The 15,956-nt window shown below is 29.6% G+C and overlaps 1 protein-coding gene across 5 annotated transcripts in view; it reads right to left on the bottom strand.

The window, feature by feature from the left end:
- The window catches only part of mtTFB2 (mitochondrial transcription factor B2), a 54,528-nt gene that overhangs the window by 9,127 nt on the left and 29,445 nt on the right, over positions 1-15,956 (bottom strand). For 3 of the 5 annotated variants that reach the window (XM_085815801.1, XM_085815797.1, XM_085815799.1), the window contains exons 5-6: positions 12,077-12,225; positions 4,624-4,716 (exon numbers count right to left, since the gene is read on the bottom strand). In XM_085815801.1, the coding sequence (XP_085671927.1) occupies positions 4,624-4,716; positions 12,077-12,225 (242 nt within the window). The remainder of the gene's footprint in view (positions 1-4,623; positions 4,717-12,076; positions 12,226-15,956) is intronic. The other 2 variants (XM_085815798.1, XM_085815800.1) reach the window with 2 other exon arrangements.

Here is a 15,956-nt window from a genome sequence, read left to right as displayed (position 1 = left end):
CCCAGCCAGAATGCAAATTTCCAGCATGCACGATATTCAAATTAGGTAGAAGAAGGAAGTATTTAAAAGAAGGTTTTGGAGGGTGAAATCAGACTGTGCTCCACCTGCTGAAGGCCTTTGCTAACTTCGTTTCTCTAGCGATTAGAATTCTGGGGCATTGAGTTATTCTTGCCATTAGGCTTGTTTATGCCAACTTCGAGGCAGAGTCAGCTTGCACAAAAAGTTAAACTGTTAAGCCATTAATTTTTAAATTATTCATTACCTTTTGATTTAAACCAAATGTGTTGGCATTTGCAAGTACGAGTTGGTGATGTTAAACTTTATTTGAATTAATAAAGGGTTCTTTACACTCTTCTCCTGACTCTGCAGTACTTTAAAGGACTCGATGATAATTCACGAAACAGTCTTCAAAGTTGCGTACATTTTATGATAGCTAAGAAAAACACATGACGTTATATCCAAAACATGTGTCTGTCTAATAAAGGAACTCTTCATTCTAAATTTTCGTAATAGAGGAACTCTTCATTCTAAATTTCACTCAGAAGGATTTACAAAAAGTATGAGCAGTTTTTATTTATGATTTTTATATGCCATATCTATAATTTGTATCTTTTGATTCCAGGTAAATGAAGAATGATCTGTTCCTTCAGATTACTGGCAGAATGATTGGCACAAGTTTGATGAAATCTCTGCAAACCTTCAAAAAGCACCTAAGTATTTAAAAAAAAAAAAAAAAAAAAAAAAAAAACAGAAATGATTTTGAAAAAAGGTTACATTACGCTCTAAAACTGGCAGCTGAAAACTATTACTTGCCTCTAACAAAAGATTCTCGTTATATTAAGAATATATAGTACTCTAATTTTCTCATAATGATAATTAATTTTTATACTATTATTAAAACGGATATTTCGCAAATTACCTACAGATTCTTAAGCAAAAATTTTAATACAAGAAAGATTCCAATGAAACTAGCATATGAGAGCATACAATAAAGTAAAAAAAAAACTATTACCTTCATTCTCTACATTGAAGCAGCAACATTAAGAAAAAAAGTTATGTAAACTGAAAGGATTGCAAGTGTAATTAAAGCCTACAAATTATATTTTTAAGTGTCCAGCTCTAATCAACAGCATGTGAGAAGAGTTTAAATGATATGAAAGACTGATCAACAGCAAGTTTTTTTTTAATGCTATATGATAATTAAGAAATTAAATGGTCTTGTGGTTCGGTAGTGCAATGTCTTGAGTTTCTAGAATGGTGCACAGTGATGCTTACACTATGCCAAGTGAATTTAGATACCATATACCAAGTTCAAGAGATCTAACAGTACCTACACAAACAATTAGAAGAAATTAATTAGAAACACAAACAATTACCCAATCAATGGCTACAAGCCAAATAATCAACAACAAATTTTCAACAAGCCACTATTCTTGAAAGCTAATTATAGTGTCTCTATGCAGCGATACATACTAGACAAGAAGACAAACCTTTTACGCGATGAATCTAGCTTTTGTCTCACGAGTACAAATGATCAGAGATTAGTTTGGAGACCATGTGGAAAATGTTATCAACACATCTTCATGAGAAAATGTCACACTAGCCATGCTTCCAGAATAATACAGTGAAAAGTCGTTAATTCGCACACCCATAATCCGGAATGATCTATAATCCGGACTTCAAAGCTACAAACTTTCTGCGCAGACGCATGCGCGTAAGACCCTTACGGCTGCGAATATGCATGTGCGCGTGCACAAAATACGTTTACGAATGCACGTTTAATGTGTAACGTACGGTATAAGCTAAGCTAAAATTATCTAATTCAGTTAATGTTGCACATTGCGTTGTTCCTTAATCTTCGAATTGGATTTGGCTTATTATTTTTTGCACACTGTTAGAGCAATTTTATAAAAGTAAGCTTGAACTTTCGATTATGTCAAATAGAATTTCTGATATATATTTACTAATATGTAAAAGATCTACAAAGTGAAAGTATGTTTCGAAAAGCATTAAACAAAAAGTGGAATTGCTGCAAAAAAATGGATAAAGGCATATCTTTTGTTTATCTAAACTTTAACATTTGTTTATCTAAACTTTGTTTATCTTTAACGCCGCGGCGCACAATTTATTGGAAGTTGGTCTGTCAGCACTATCCTTATCTTCAGGGCAGATGCTTTTATTTTATTTGGCTTATAATTCCTTACTAAATGTAGTATTTCATCTCGATGTACTCCGTCCTTGATACGATTTAAATCAAATTCCTCGTCATTATAATTTGCTTCCGATAGCGAAGAAAGTGACAGAGGTTATTGAAAACGAAAAAATTTCGATTCACAAATTAATCGGTATTCTCGACACAGCAATTATAGGACTTGAACAGCGGAACATTGTAGCTGAAGAAGAAATTATGTCTGTTTATAGAATTAAAGAGAATGTATTATCACATAAAAAACGAAGCAACTTAAACAACTTACATTGAAAGAAATGTTTAATAAAGTAAACAAATATTAAGCTTTTTTTTTTTTTTTTTTTTTTTTGTAAATTTTGATACCCTTTAGATCATAATTGTTCTTTATTTCATAAATTACGGTTTCATATTTTTAATTTTATAATTTCTGCATGCTATCTTACCAGATTTAAACTAATGATCTATAATCCGGAATCGCCGAAGTCCCAACGAGTCCGGATTAATGACTTTTGGCTGTAGTATGGGATGGCCTAATATATGGTAGGAAGACCTTTTAAGTCTTCTTCCAAATACACTGGCAGCTCCATGTTATGAAGCTCTGAGAAGGGAGCCAATGGTATGATCATTCATACAAGATATCTCAGGATCCATTTTTCAACATAAAAATGCTAGACTACATGCTGCTTATTAATCAGAATTATTAGTATACTATTTCTACTTCAATAGATTGATATTCTGCCCAGTTATGCATGTACCATTTATTGCACTGCAAATTCCTTTTATGCATAACATAAAATGTCACATAGAAGAATAACAATGCCCTATTTCAGGCATATCTGAAAGCTAATTGCCTAAAATTAATGTTTAAAGTCCATACCTTTCAAATATACTTTTAGAGCTTGTTGCTACTTTTTGTTTTGAAAATAGGCTTAGCAACTACCGGTTATTTTACGGACATTTTTGTGTTGTGAGTAAATTTTTTAGAATTTTTGAAAAATGGATGTATAACAAGTAAACAATGGGAGTTTTTTTTAAGTAAGCACAATAGAAATTTCAAGTAAGTGTATTTCTTAATGCATGGGATGCATTAGAAGTTATAGATCTTTTATGAAACCTGAAATTGCTACTAAAAATTAGGAAATAGAATAAAGGTAAAAAACTGCTAAAATCTTTGTTATTACATTAGGGAAGAAGCCTTTGACAATTATAATGAACTGTGAAAATTTTAGTTAAATAAAAATTAAATTGCGTGGTATAAACAGAAATGTGCAAACTCCATTTATTTAGAGCAACTTGAATTTCAGAACTACTGATGACACTGCTATGTATATCAGTAACATAAAAGTCTTTTATTCATTGTTTAGCTCAATCAGGAGAATGCATTTCAGAAAAGATGGTAATAATAATTATACAATGACTATAATAAATGAATGAAAATAGATATTTTCATGCTTGGGTTTTAATGCCTGAAATTTAAAGAACTAAACCTTGAACTTAGCTCAATAAAAATGGTAAAGTAAACTGATCATGGAATCAGTAATCTATATGTCAATAACTGTAATACAGTGCTTGTAGCTACTCAACTTAAAACTGCAGTAAAGGCAACTAAAGGAAATAACAGTTCAAATTTCACAGAAAAGAACTTTCTAAAATGTGAACTGTAGAGATTAGAATGACAGTACACATCTTGTTAAAATGAAAATGTCAAACACCCAAAACTATTATTATAGAAAACATGGTCAATTAATGATTGAAATGCTTTTACTGTGAAAAAACAGGCCACAGAATGAAGAACTGTTTTGTTTATAAGTAGAATTTAGAGAAAGTGACCCCTATAACTGAGAATGGGGATTTTTGGATTACTGATTTGGGAACAACTCATCAAATATGCTCCATTGAATATTTTTTTTATCATATAATGCTTTCGCCTAAAACCCTCAGAAATGGAATTTGCATGTATTCTAAAGGTATGGGTAAAATAAATGTTGAAATCTTGTTAATGGAAGGTGGAAATGTAGTGATCCTAAAAATGTATAATATATACCTGATAGTGATCAAAATACTTTTTTTCAAGGCTCAGCTTTAAGCCATAATTTTATTGAATATGCTTTTTAAAAAGTTCATGAACTCAGAACTGCAAATGAATGATTAGGTCATCAACATTAGAAGCATGCCCAGAAAGTACTAAAGAAACACAGAATTGAAGCTAACAGACGTCATTTAAAAATATAACACATGGAAATGCAACAATATATTCTAAATAAAAAACAAATGAGCAAAAACTTGAAATTTATGGATAGCACAACTGTATATAGTAGATGAATACAACAGTAGACACAAAAGTTTATGCAGTATTAACCTGATGCATGTAGCTGCTACATTAGTTTCCTTTTAAGTACAAAATATTTTCTTTTATGACAATTCTATTACCTTACCTTCTTAAGGCATTTGATTTCAAAAAAGAGACTGTATAAAACAGTTGACCATCGATACATAGAGAAGTTTTCTTTGGGTTCTGCTTGCATGCACTGTTGAGAGAAATGTTCACAAATAAATATAAAATGCTTAACAGAAGATTAGTATCTAATACACTGGAATTCAAAAGTTAAGCAATAAATGGGAAAATTCTGCAAAATTAAGATTAGGCAGCTACAGAATTTGTGTACTTAACAGGTGTGGATATTTGGAAACTACCTTGCAGAAAAAATATTACATATACTGAAACATTTTATTAACAAAAAGGTTTTATGTATAAAAATGATGTTCCTACATCAAATTTCAAAAGGAAAACTGATTTTGCCACATTGTGAAAAATGAGCACACATCACCATTTGAATAATTATATATGAAAGGCAACAGCACATTCAGAAAGTGGTGAGTGACAGTCACAGGAATATGGCCCCTTTTTTAAATATTGTTTCTAAATTCCATACCTGTAAAACCAATAGCAAACAGAAGCAACTGCATCATGAGATCACCAGATGGATGTTTAAGGATCCTAGCTATCTGTTCTGGTTACAGTGCAGTAGAGAGATCACATTCTTGCTATACATGTTCCTTCATTTTTTGCAACTATAGTCTTGGTACTATCTTTATAGATGGTAATGCACAAGATTAAAGGGCTATCACTATCAGCCAGTAATTAGAATAGGATGGAATAGCCACTGAGATCACACGATTTGAATACCATCAAACATGCAAGGAACATGTTTAGAATTTGTTTCATTTCCTTCCGTGACTCTGCATGGGATTTTTATGAATTAAGAATATGCTCTATGAATGGGTATGAATATCCCAAATCACCAAAGATCTTATTTTTGGCAGGAGTTGATACTATACAGCATGTGTTTCCAACAGAGTTTATCAAAACTACAGTTCTCCATTAATACATTTTATTGTTTAATTATTTATTTTCTTTGAATTTCTCATTGCTAGCATCTCTCGTTTTACCCTATGATTTCCTTTGATCTCTTGTTTTACCCTATGATTCATGAAAGTACTTATGATTCAGTCTTATCCTATAATTCATGAAAGTTTCACTGAATTTGAATACACACTTGCTTTTTTATTCACTTTTTTTTCCCTTTGATGCTTAACTTCTGGACATAAGTGTACATGAAGATCTTATGATATAGTAGATGAATATAATATATTATTATTAAGATGACAGTCTTTAATTAAATGATAAAGTAAAACTATTCTGTAGTATTTATGCAAAGAACACCTAATTGACACCATTTTATGATTCATTTATTTCATTGTATGTGGATGTCAGCTTTAAGCTTCCAAGATGATATTTTCCTCTAGGCTTAATGTACTTTTTATTAAATGATTATATTTATATTAATTATCACACAAATTTGCAAGTCTGATTAGGTCATTCAAAACCTTGATTATTCACTGATTTTTTATAATTAAGATACACCTTTATAAGAGTTTAATTAAATATTATTGAAACATACTTTTTGGTGGGGGGAGGGAAGAAAAATACTTATATTTTCAAATTTTAATGAGTTAACGAATGATTTATCAATTACTAAAAATTAAAACATTATGTAAAATGTTTTTAATACTACGAGAATAAATTTCCTAAATATCTCAAAATATATACAAAGTGTTTCAAAAAATAAATTATAAACTTTCTGGAGAGGTAGACTACAACTAGACAAAGGAAAATCACACAGCAATGTAGGGTCGGACATACTTTCCTTATGCGGAAGTGGTGACACAAAACACAAGAAATGAAAGACAAGAAAAGGGTGAGAAAACATGTTTATTATGCTTAGTACAGCTAAAATGTTGGGAATGTTAAAATATTGCATTGGCCAGCAAGATCTCCAGACCTCCCCAGCATTGACTACTTCCTCTGGGGTTACAGCAAGACACTGGTGTACAAAACCTCCATTAACAGAGCTCAGGAACTTGTTGCATGCATCATGGCAGCTGCTGGAGAAGTCTGGGACATGCCTGGTATTTTCCAGAACATCAGATCTTTCATCCACAGGAGATGTGAGCCTGCATCATGGTTATGGGAAGTATTTTCACACACGTTTCGTGACAACGATTTTTTTTGTTCTTACTGTCTACTGTATTAAGCCAAATAAACAAGTTTTCTCACCCTGTTCATGTCCTTCCTTTCTTGTGTTTTGTGTTGTCACTACCATGTCAAGAAAGCATTTCCGAACATGCATTGCTATGTGATTTTCCATCATCTAGGAATACATTACCTCTTCTAAAAGTTTGTAGCCGATTAGCCGGAACACCCTCTATATATATACCTAAATAGATAGAGGAAGCAATAATTTCAGTATCATTCGAAAAACAAATTTACAGCCAAATAACTGAAACCGACTTTAATCAATAAGTTACCTACCCCCCCCCCCCAAAAAAAAAAAAAAAAAAGAAAGAGAAGTTTCCAACATCAAAAAACTAAAAACCTTTTACTACAAACTTAAAATTTCTACTCCACCTGACTGAACAAAATGCTTTAATATTTCTTCTCTATATAAACTTTAACCTATATGCTTTAATAAGACATTGATTAAATTCAGATTTATAGCAAAAGGAACCAAAACTTATACGAAAAATACTGACTACTTATTTGTGATACAACTTAAAAAAATTAGTTCTTTTATTTTTAATTCAGATGGCCTAGATCACAGTTTCTGTTGGATTATAAAAAATAACCTCCCCGTTATTTCAGCAATTAAAAATATCAAAATTAAAGAAATTAACTACCATGATTTTGAAAACCTACATCATTCTTCTTCTAAAAGAAATTTATAGCAGGATGATACTAATTTAAAACTATTTGCCACTATCTAGAGATACATAGACGATGCTATTACTTTCAATAATTTTGTTTCTAATGAAAAATTTCAAACATACCCTTCTAGCTTTAAATGTAATAAAACAAATACAAGTCAACAGAAATTGATTTTCTTGATCTAAAAATTATTCAATACAATAAAATTAAAATGTTTAATAAAAGAAGAGAACTTTCAAACTTAATCTTTAGTGTATGTTGGTTATTTTTAGGCTATTAATAAATTAATAAATTAAATGTAATAAAACAAATACAAGTCAACAGAAATTGATTTTCTTGATCTAAAAATTATTCAATACAATAAAATTAAAATGTTTAATAAAAGAAGAGAACTTTCAAACTTAATCTTTAGTGTATGTTGGTTATTTTTAGGCTATTAATAAATTATGATGGACTTTTCTTAAAACTGTCAATAGAGTATGAAATTAGAGTTTTTTTAGATTTGAAGAACTGTATATTTTGTATTTAATTGTAAATTACTCTAATGTAAGTAACTTTGGTTACTTTCTTTTTAGTAACAAAAAGCCATTTAATTTCTAAAGCCCCCAATAATGCTGAAACTAGAAAATTAATTAATTATATATATAACAATAATAAGAATGAAAGAATAATCTTATTAAACTTCCTATACTTCAAATAACATTTCTGGACTGCGCTATTTTTAGATAAATCTATGTCGCATGGCTTGAGTAATGCTGATGACGTAGCTAATCGGGAACTTGAACTCAAACTTTTAGGAACTGAAACCTTTCGACCTAAAACAAAACATTCCACTTTGGTGAGCTGCCACATTGGATAAATGCGCATTTCACTTGTATCTCTGTTGCTACTTGGATACAATTTTCCTATCGCAATAGTATTAAAAAATTTAAATGTTCAAGAAATAGACACGATTAGAGTGCCAAGTAAACTGTGGCCACAAATGTCAATTTAAATAAAATTGGAATTTAATCTGCCTTGACTGCCCAGTTTCCTATTCATTTGGATTAGCATCTTACACAATCAAAATTCTTCCTCTTCAATATGGATCTATGTTCTACTCCAAAAATCACTGAGATATATTTCTATATCTCAGTTTTCCTACACCAGTACTTCTCTAATTTTGTACGTCTCAGCCTCTTTCTTATTACAATGAGCCAGTAGGAATGGATCTACAGTGCTTCGCAATCAGTATTTCTGCATCAAGCTGATTAATTTACTTCTTTTGTTTCACTGACTCCTGATGCAGCAAAAGATGTAAATTTTACTCCGCTTCTGATTTTGGAATAGTTTGCCCCCTTTTTCTTGCAGTTTGCCACTGTGTTTCTGGTATTCGGTTTCTGTATATACACATTCTGAATCAAATATAGGATGAATTTTTAATGTATTATTTTTTAATTTATTTTGCATTATTACCAACATACTTTAGCACAAAATTAGATTAGGATTTGAACTGCTTTTTATTTTGTATTTATTCATTGCATATATATATATATAACTTTAACTGTAATATATAGATATATAACTATATCACTTCATTTTCCTTGTATGTGACTGATGTTATTTCTACAGCATTACTACTGATGATTTTACTGAGATGTTTCCATCTGTACTATATGTATAAATCTGCACTTCTGCCTAACAGCAGTTCAATTTTTGTTCAATTCTCTATTCCATCAAGCATGTTCAAATAAAAATTAATTTAAATTTTTTAGTCTTTGCATACACAATTCTCCATCTCTAAAATAATTATTTAACAGCAGCAGAATTAACACTACTCAACCAAAGAAAAAAATTATTTTAAAATTTTTAACTAACTTTTCAATTTACAGAATTAGTTTACAATGAGGAGGGGGGGGGAAACGTATACTAAACTATATTACAAGATTTAATAATGAAATTTCAGTTAAAATGTAGAAAATAAATGATAATAAACCATATTTATTATATTTATACAAAATACTTTACTGAATAAAAAAAAAAAAAAAGGGGGGGGGGAAAGACTTATGCTTATATATGAATAATATAATTTTTATGTTTAATTTTTCTTTTGTTTCTTTTCATTAATGCTTGAATACAGTTCTGTTAACTGAGTTTGTTTTTCACAAATATTTTTTAACATTTCATTAGATTTATTTAAATGATTAAAGTTTTTTGTAATTTCAGCAAGTTCATTTACTTTATTTTCAAGCACTTTAATTTCTCTTTCAAAGAAAGTTTTCTTTTCTTTTAGAAAATTCATCTGTTTATTCTGCTTTTTTTTTTTTTTTTTTTTTAATCTTGAACAATTTTTATTTTTGCCCCCTGCTCTTCCAAATATAACCAATTCTGTGAATGAGCTGATGAAGCTCCCTTTTTCTCTTTTGCAATTCATACACTGTAGATCGCATCAGCACATAATCACAAACTATGCACTGGGTAATGTACGGATTTTCTCTAACATTTTCGGTTTCTTTAATTTTATTGATACTAAATCCTTGTTCAACAGATGCTTGCCCATGGGTAAGAACAAAAATCATTTTAAAATGTTCCCTATAACTTGAAGTAATTTTCATCAATGAATGTGTGCAAAAAAGTATCTAATCTCATTTTCCTGACATCATAGGTTTTAAATTATGTAAGGTACGGCGGGACAACATTTTTGATGAAATCGGAATAGTCCAAAAGAATATTATAACATTCTTTTGCAATCTAACCATTCTGGAAAAATAAATCAATATAATTTTCATTTTCCTGTATGCTTTTGTGCTGTTTTGGGCCATATACTTTGGATCCATAGAACAGCATTTCAAATTAGTGAATAATTAACATTTCTTTATAAGCTTTTCAAGTAGTTGTAAAACAAAAGTTTGGGAATCGCATTTAAGAGAAAGATAATCTGTAGCTGCGATTTCTTTTTTGCAAGTGCTTATCAGCCCTAAACTAATTTCGCTTATTTCATTGACAATAAATACCTTTCTCAAAGAAACCAAAGTTACATAAATATTTCAGTGATGAATTGATTTTTAGTATGTAGTCTTCTTTTTATCATTTTGAAATGTTGCAAAAGTTGCTATACTAATTTTGTATAAATAAATAAAATTAAAAAAAAAAGGGTTCATCACTTTGTCTTTAATTGCATCTCTTATTACTTCATACAATTTTCAAGTTATTTTTACATATTTTCCACTAGTTAAAAACCTCAGATAAATACTTAACTAATTGAAACAAAGAAATGTTATAATATTAGATCATGTTTACCATAAAATGTGGTAAAAATGAAATTCAAGAAAGCTGTATATATATATATATATATATATATATATATCTAAAAAGAAAAGAAAGTCGCAGTAAGTGGTAATGGTCTTGCACTGCTAAAATGACTAATTACTGTTACAGCTACATTCAAATGTGATCCACAAATCTTTGTGATTCTGTGATTTCTCAGAACAAGCATAGCTGTATAACAAAAATACCTCACATAGCATTCTTATAATTATTAAAAATTACAGTTTAATTTAGAAGTAGTGAGAGCAAATTCAAAAGTTTTGAGAAATAAAACCCTATTCTCAACATCTGAGGTAAGAAAAAAATATTGAAAGAGAAGTTATAGTACTGAGACATAAAATAGCCTAAACTACAAAATTATACTTGAAATTTCACTTTCTAGAAATTACAGTTAATATTGGTTTTTCATTTCCTTGAAAACCATAATTTATTTAATTACTTAAATTCATTCAAACTTGCAGCAATTTTATTAGTATTGTTTTATACTGAGTGGCCATAATATAGAGACATTCCTAATAATCTACTCGTCCACACTAATTTTGTTCAGATTAAGCGACAGGATTTTCAAGTTCTGAAGTGATCTTTTCGCTTTGTCTTAGGAAAACTGAATCAGGGCCGGATTTATATATAAGCTATATAAGCTATAGCTTAGTGCCCTCACTTTCTTGGGGGCCTGCCAAAAAATTAAAATGTAGTATAAATAATATTAAAATATATTATAACAGACTTATAAAGGGCCTCATATCTCAAATAGCTTAGGGCCTTATCAAGTCTAAATCTGGCTCTGAACTGAATAGAATTGAGGTCCGAGGGTTGAGCTGACATGGAAGCAATATGAACTTGAAAGCATGCTCTTAAACAAACCAATTTGATGTTTCCAGTAAGCTTCTACATATGCTAAAAGCTGTTTCCAGACATATCCAAAGGACTCCCAACAGTTAAGGAAAACAGTTATTTATTTTCATACTACTTGCAATGATAACTAGTTCTTTTCAAGAGCAATTTCTAGCTGTTATGTCACTGGCAGACTGGTCCACATGAAACAAAAAACGGTCTTTCTAATATTCTGGCTGCTCAGCATATGTATATAGTATTTACAACTTTTTAGTTTCTGTTCTGTTTAAAATTTTTAGACTATTTTACTTACATTTAAATCATTCTGTAAACCTGTGACATATAGTAATATAAAATTGTTTATTAGATTAAGATTGTACACTTTTAGAAGAAAACATGGATCTGAAGTAAAATTGCAGAATAAGCACATGCACATACACACACACACATATACATAGATAGACAGAGATCAATTTTGTTACCTGATACTCTGCTTTAGACAACATCAGAAATAATTCACAACGTCCATATGAAAACAACGAAGACTGTGCAGGTAAAGCAGTAAGTAAGTACCGCAGAAACTTAATACCCCTTTTATTTGATATTATAGAAAAAAGTCGAAATGGAACACCTAAAAAATTGTTTTTCCTCATATCTTATTTTATACCTTACATAAAACATGCAACATAATTAATTCACTTAAAATTTAAAAATATCTACTTTGAATGAAAGTATCATCAGTTTATAAATTTTTTACATTTTTAGACTTCACATGAAAGTTTATAAATATACCAAATAATTTCTAAAATTTAATTAGTTATACCCATTCAACAACAAACATTAACTGATTAACTCTGCTTTGAAAATTAACTGATTTTACTAAAAAAAGACATTACTGAGGTTACTATATAATCAGAAAGAATGCTGTCATTACACATTTCTTATTTTGTTAATAATTAGATTACTGAAATGGTAGTGTGGTTGTCTTATGTTCAGCTGCATGTGGCGCAGTACAGTAGACAACTAAAAATCTATTAACTTATATTCTATGCAGCCTATTAGATATCGACAGTGAACTGTTGATGGTTTTGTCAACTTTCAGCAGCATTTCTCTCTCTCTGTATTGAAACAGGTTGCCATATTTTATAAAATACCACTTGCATAACTGTCACCCAAAACTGCTTAACTTGTACCAATTAATTGAAGAATAAGCATATGCTGTTTCATTCGAGCAAGATTACAAAAACTGAAATTTTTGTATTAATCAATGGGCAGCAGATATTTAGGATAGCTATTTCAGGCTATATTTTGTGCAAATATTAACATTTGATAACATGTTAGACAGATACAAGAATTAAAATTTTTCATTATGAACTAGAACTTATAACATAGCACTTTTTTAACAAAAAGAATTTTGGAAAAAAAAAGTCAATCTGAACAGATCAAGAAAAGTTTCTTAAGTTGCTGTCAGGGAAAAGGGACTCAAAATTAGAACATCCCAAGTTTTAAAACAAACTATTGTAATCCTGTGGTTGAAAAATATTTAAAAAAAAAAAAAAAAAAAAAAAACATAATATATTTTCCTATATAAAAATCAAAAGAAATTAATTGTACTTTTATTTATTTATTTACTAGTCCTTTTTTCCCTCCAGTCTAAATCTAAAGATTTTACATTTTTATTACAACCCGAAATCCAAGCATCGCATCTTCGTATTGCATAGATTAAAAAAAAAAAAAAAAAAAAAAAAAACAGTATATAAATCTAATGAAAAATCATCAGCTCTAACTAAACTCAATTTTATAAATAACACAGGTAAGAAAATACAAACAATAAATACATACGATTCTTTAAAATATTTTTTTTCATTGTATGGTTTTGAATCATATTGTTATCACTATTATACACAATAAAATCTACAAAAATTCAGAAGTAAATGGTTTTCATGTAGTTGTTTTTGATGAAATGAATAACAAATAACCATGCATGGTCATCGACTCATCATTGGTTGCAAAACAAAATTACATAAGCTTCTTCCAATATTAATGCTATAAGAGGTGATTCCAAGCCAAAAAGTAAGATGATCAAACAGAAAACTAGAAATGGGACAAATCTTAAATTTTCTCAAATCTGAGTCTTGAAAGGTTTTTGAACATCCTGAATACTTCGTGTAATAATAATAATAAGATGAAGAAGAAGAGGAAAAACCTTAACTTAATATGCAATAATAAATTAATTAGAGCAAAACTTAAAATGTGCATTTCTTAAAACATTTTTTAAAAAAATATATCTGTATTTATCAAATGATATTTCCCAAAATATAATTAAAATTCTTGACCTCTTTTTAGCATAATTTTACAGGAAGAATTAATGGTTCATATTTTTTAAAAGTTTTGAGATTCTTTTCAAATCCAAGCAAATGTACAGATTTGAGAATGATTTCAAGAGTAATGGAGAAAAATACTAAATATGGAATGGTAAATTTTCTAGTGCTATACGCTGAAAACTTTTAGGATACATGATGATTTTGGTAATCAAAGTACTACTGAAATAGCAATAACTGCTTTTTCTTTTAATGAATGTCTATCAGATAACACTAAAACTAATTTTCCTAACGTTTTGAGTTAAAGTATTTCAATGATTTTTTTAGTTAAGGATTCAAAAGATTCAAATGAAAAAAGAATAGATTCAAGTTTTGAATTGAAATCCTTTTCCAAGATTTGAATGTCTTTTCTCTAATGAAATCTAATTCAGACATCAATATTTTGATGCTTTCCCATTTTTTATAATTTGATCTCATCATGCAATTCCTTCATAGGAAATGAAATCTGCATTCTTCACAGACTCGACCAAAGCTGGTTTACATTTAATTTTCATTGGAAAAAACAAATTTTTTTTTTTTTTTTTTTTTACATCTAAATAGCTATTTGAAACAACTAGATCCCTCAAAGTATCCTAAAGCATGAAGACTTACATTCTTGATTTAACATTTACCACTTAACACGGTGAGCGCGGCGTCGGTCCCCAGTGAACTTTCCGTGCAGCCGGCGTCGGTCCCTGGAATTTTCGTTTGTCTGGCACCGGTCCACAGGACCGACAGTATTAAAGTTAAAAAATAAATATAGTCTCAATGAAATGAGATCAAATTTAGTTTTAATGAAATGTATTGAAACATTCTAAACAAAAATACGGCTTAGCTCGCTGTTGGCTGAACGGAAAGGACAGTAAATTTGACGCCACACTCAACGTGTTAAAAGAGCACAATTCAAAATAAAATAGTAGGGCTTTGTGAATCTCATATTTGACATGAGTGGTGTACTATGATATATAATATGAATAGGACACAGATTTCTGAAAAATTCAAAAAACTTTTTATTTTCTATTTAAGTTAAACTAACTTTTACCAAGTTCTTTTCATGCTCATAATATTGCAATACTATGAATAATTATAACAATCTCCTAGGGTCAGAAGTGATTTTCTTTTTTTTTAATATATGATCTCACCCCCCAAAAACTTTACTGATTATGAGAGAATTAATTACCTTTCAGAAAGGAAAGACAGTAGTAAACAGTTGAAAAGATAACAAACACATCTTTTTGTAAAATCTGTTCTTTATGATGAAATCACTAAATTTATAATTTAAAATTCCAGGAGTTGAGAAACCAAAAATCATACATAATACAATAATGAGGGATATACACTGCTTACATCAGCAATCTGGTTAGTATGATGTTAAAAGAACTCATATGAAGATAGTATTATATACTTTATTAAACAAAATGTAGTTACAATATATGTTGGTTACCCAGTATTTATCGATATAGTGCCAAAAATGCCACCCATAATTTTGATTCTTGCATGTATTTGACAACCCTAAAATATTTCTGTAATCTTCAAAAAAGATGAGAATTTTGTTTCTTTTTCTTTTCTTTTCTAGTTATTGTTCTAGTTTTCTTTGGGAGGGGATAATAATGAAAGGTGGAGTTGGCTTCTTTTTTATTTCAATATATCAACCTCAACTTGAGTTTGGCATCCACACACAAATAATACAATGTGTCTAAGTATCAACAGAGGGGAGGAATAAGCAGCAACATGGAACAATTCATTATCATTTATCTTTTTACTTGTTAGGTTGATACAGATATGGAAGTAGAGACAAATTGCAGAGTATAATAATCTGTTTGATGTCACTTTGAATGTGATTTTCAGAATCAGATTTTTAACATTGCACCAGAGGGTTTTTTGAAACACTCACTACCAACTATGAGTACACTAGTTACACTAGCAACATACTCATAGTTAGCAAAACAAGTTTATGTCAGCTATGAGATAGCTCATTACTGACTGCTATACTTGAATCACC

Source organism: Stegodyphus dumicola, chromosome 4 (genome assembly GCF_044657685.1).
Source record: "Stegodyphus dumicola isolate Sdum_Otavi_A_Nest chromosome 4, ASM4465768v1".
NCBI classification, from domain to species: domain Eukaryota; kingdom Metazoa; phylum Arthropoda; class Arachnida; order Araneae; family Eresidae; genus Stegodyphus; species Stegodyphus dumicola.
This window is presented reverse-complemented; position numbering and strand designations above follow the sequence as displayed.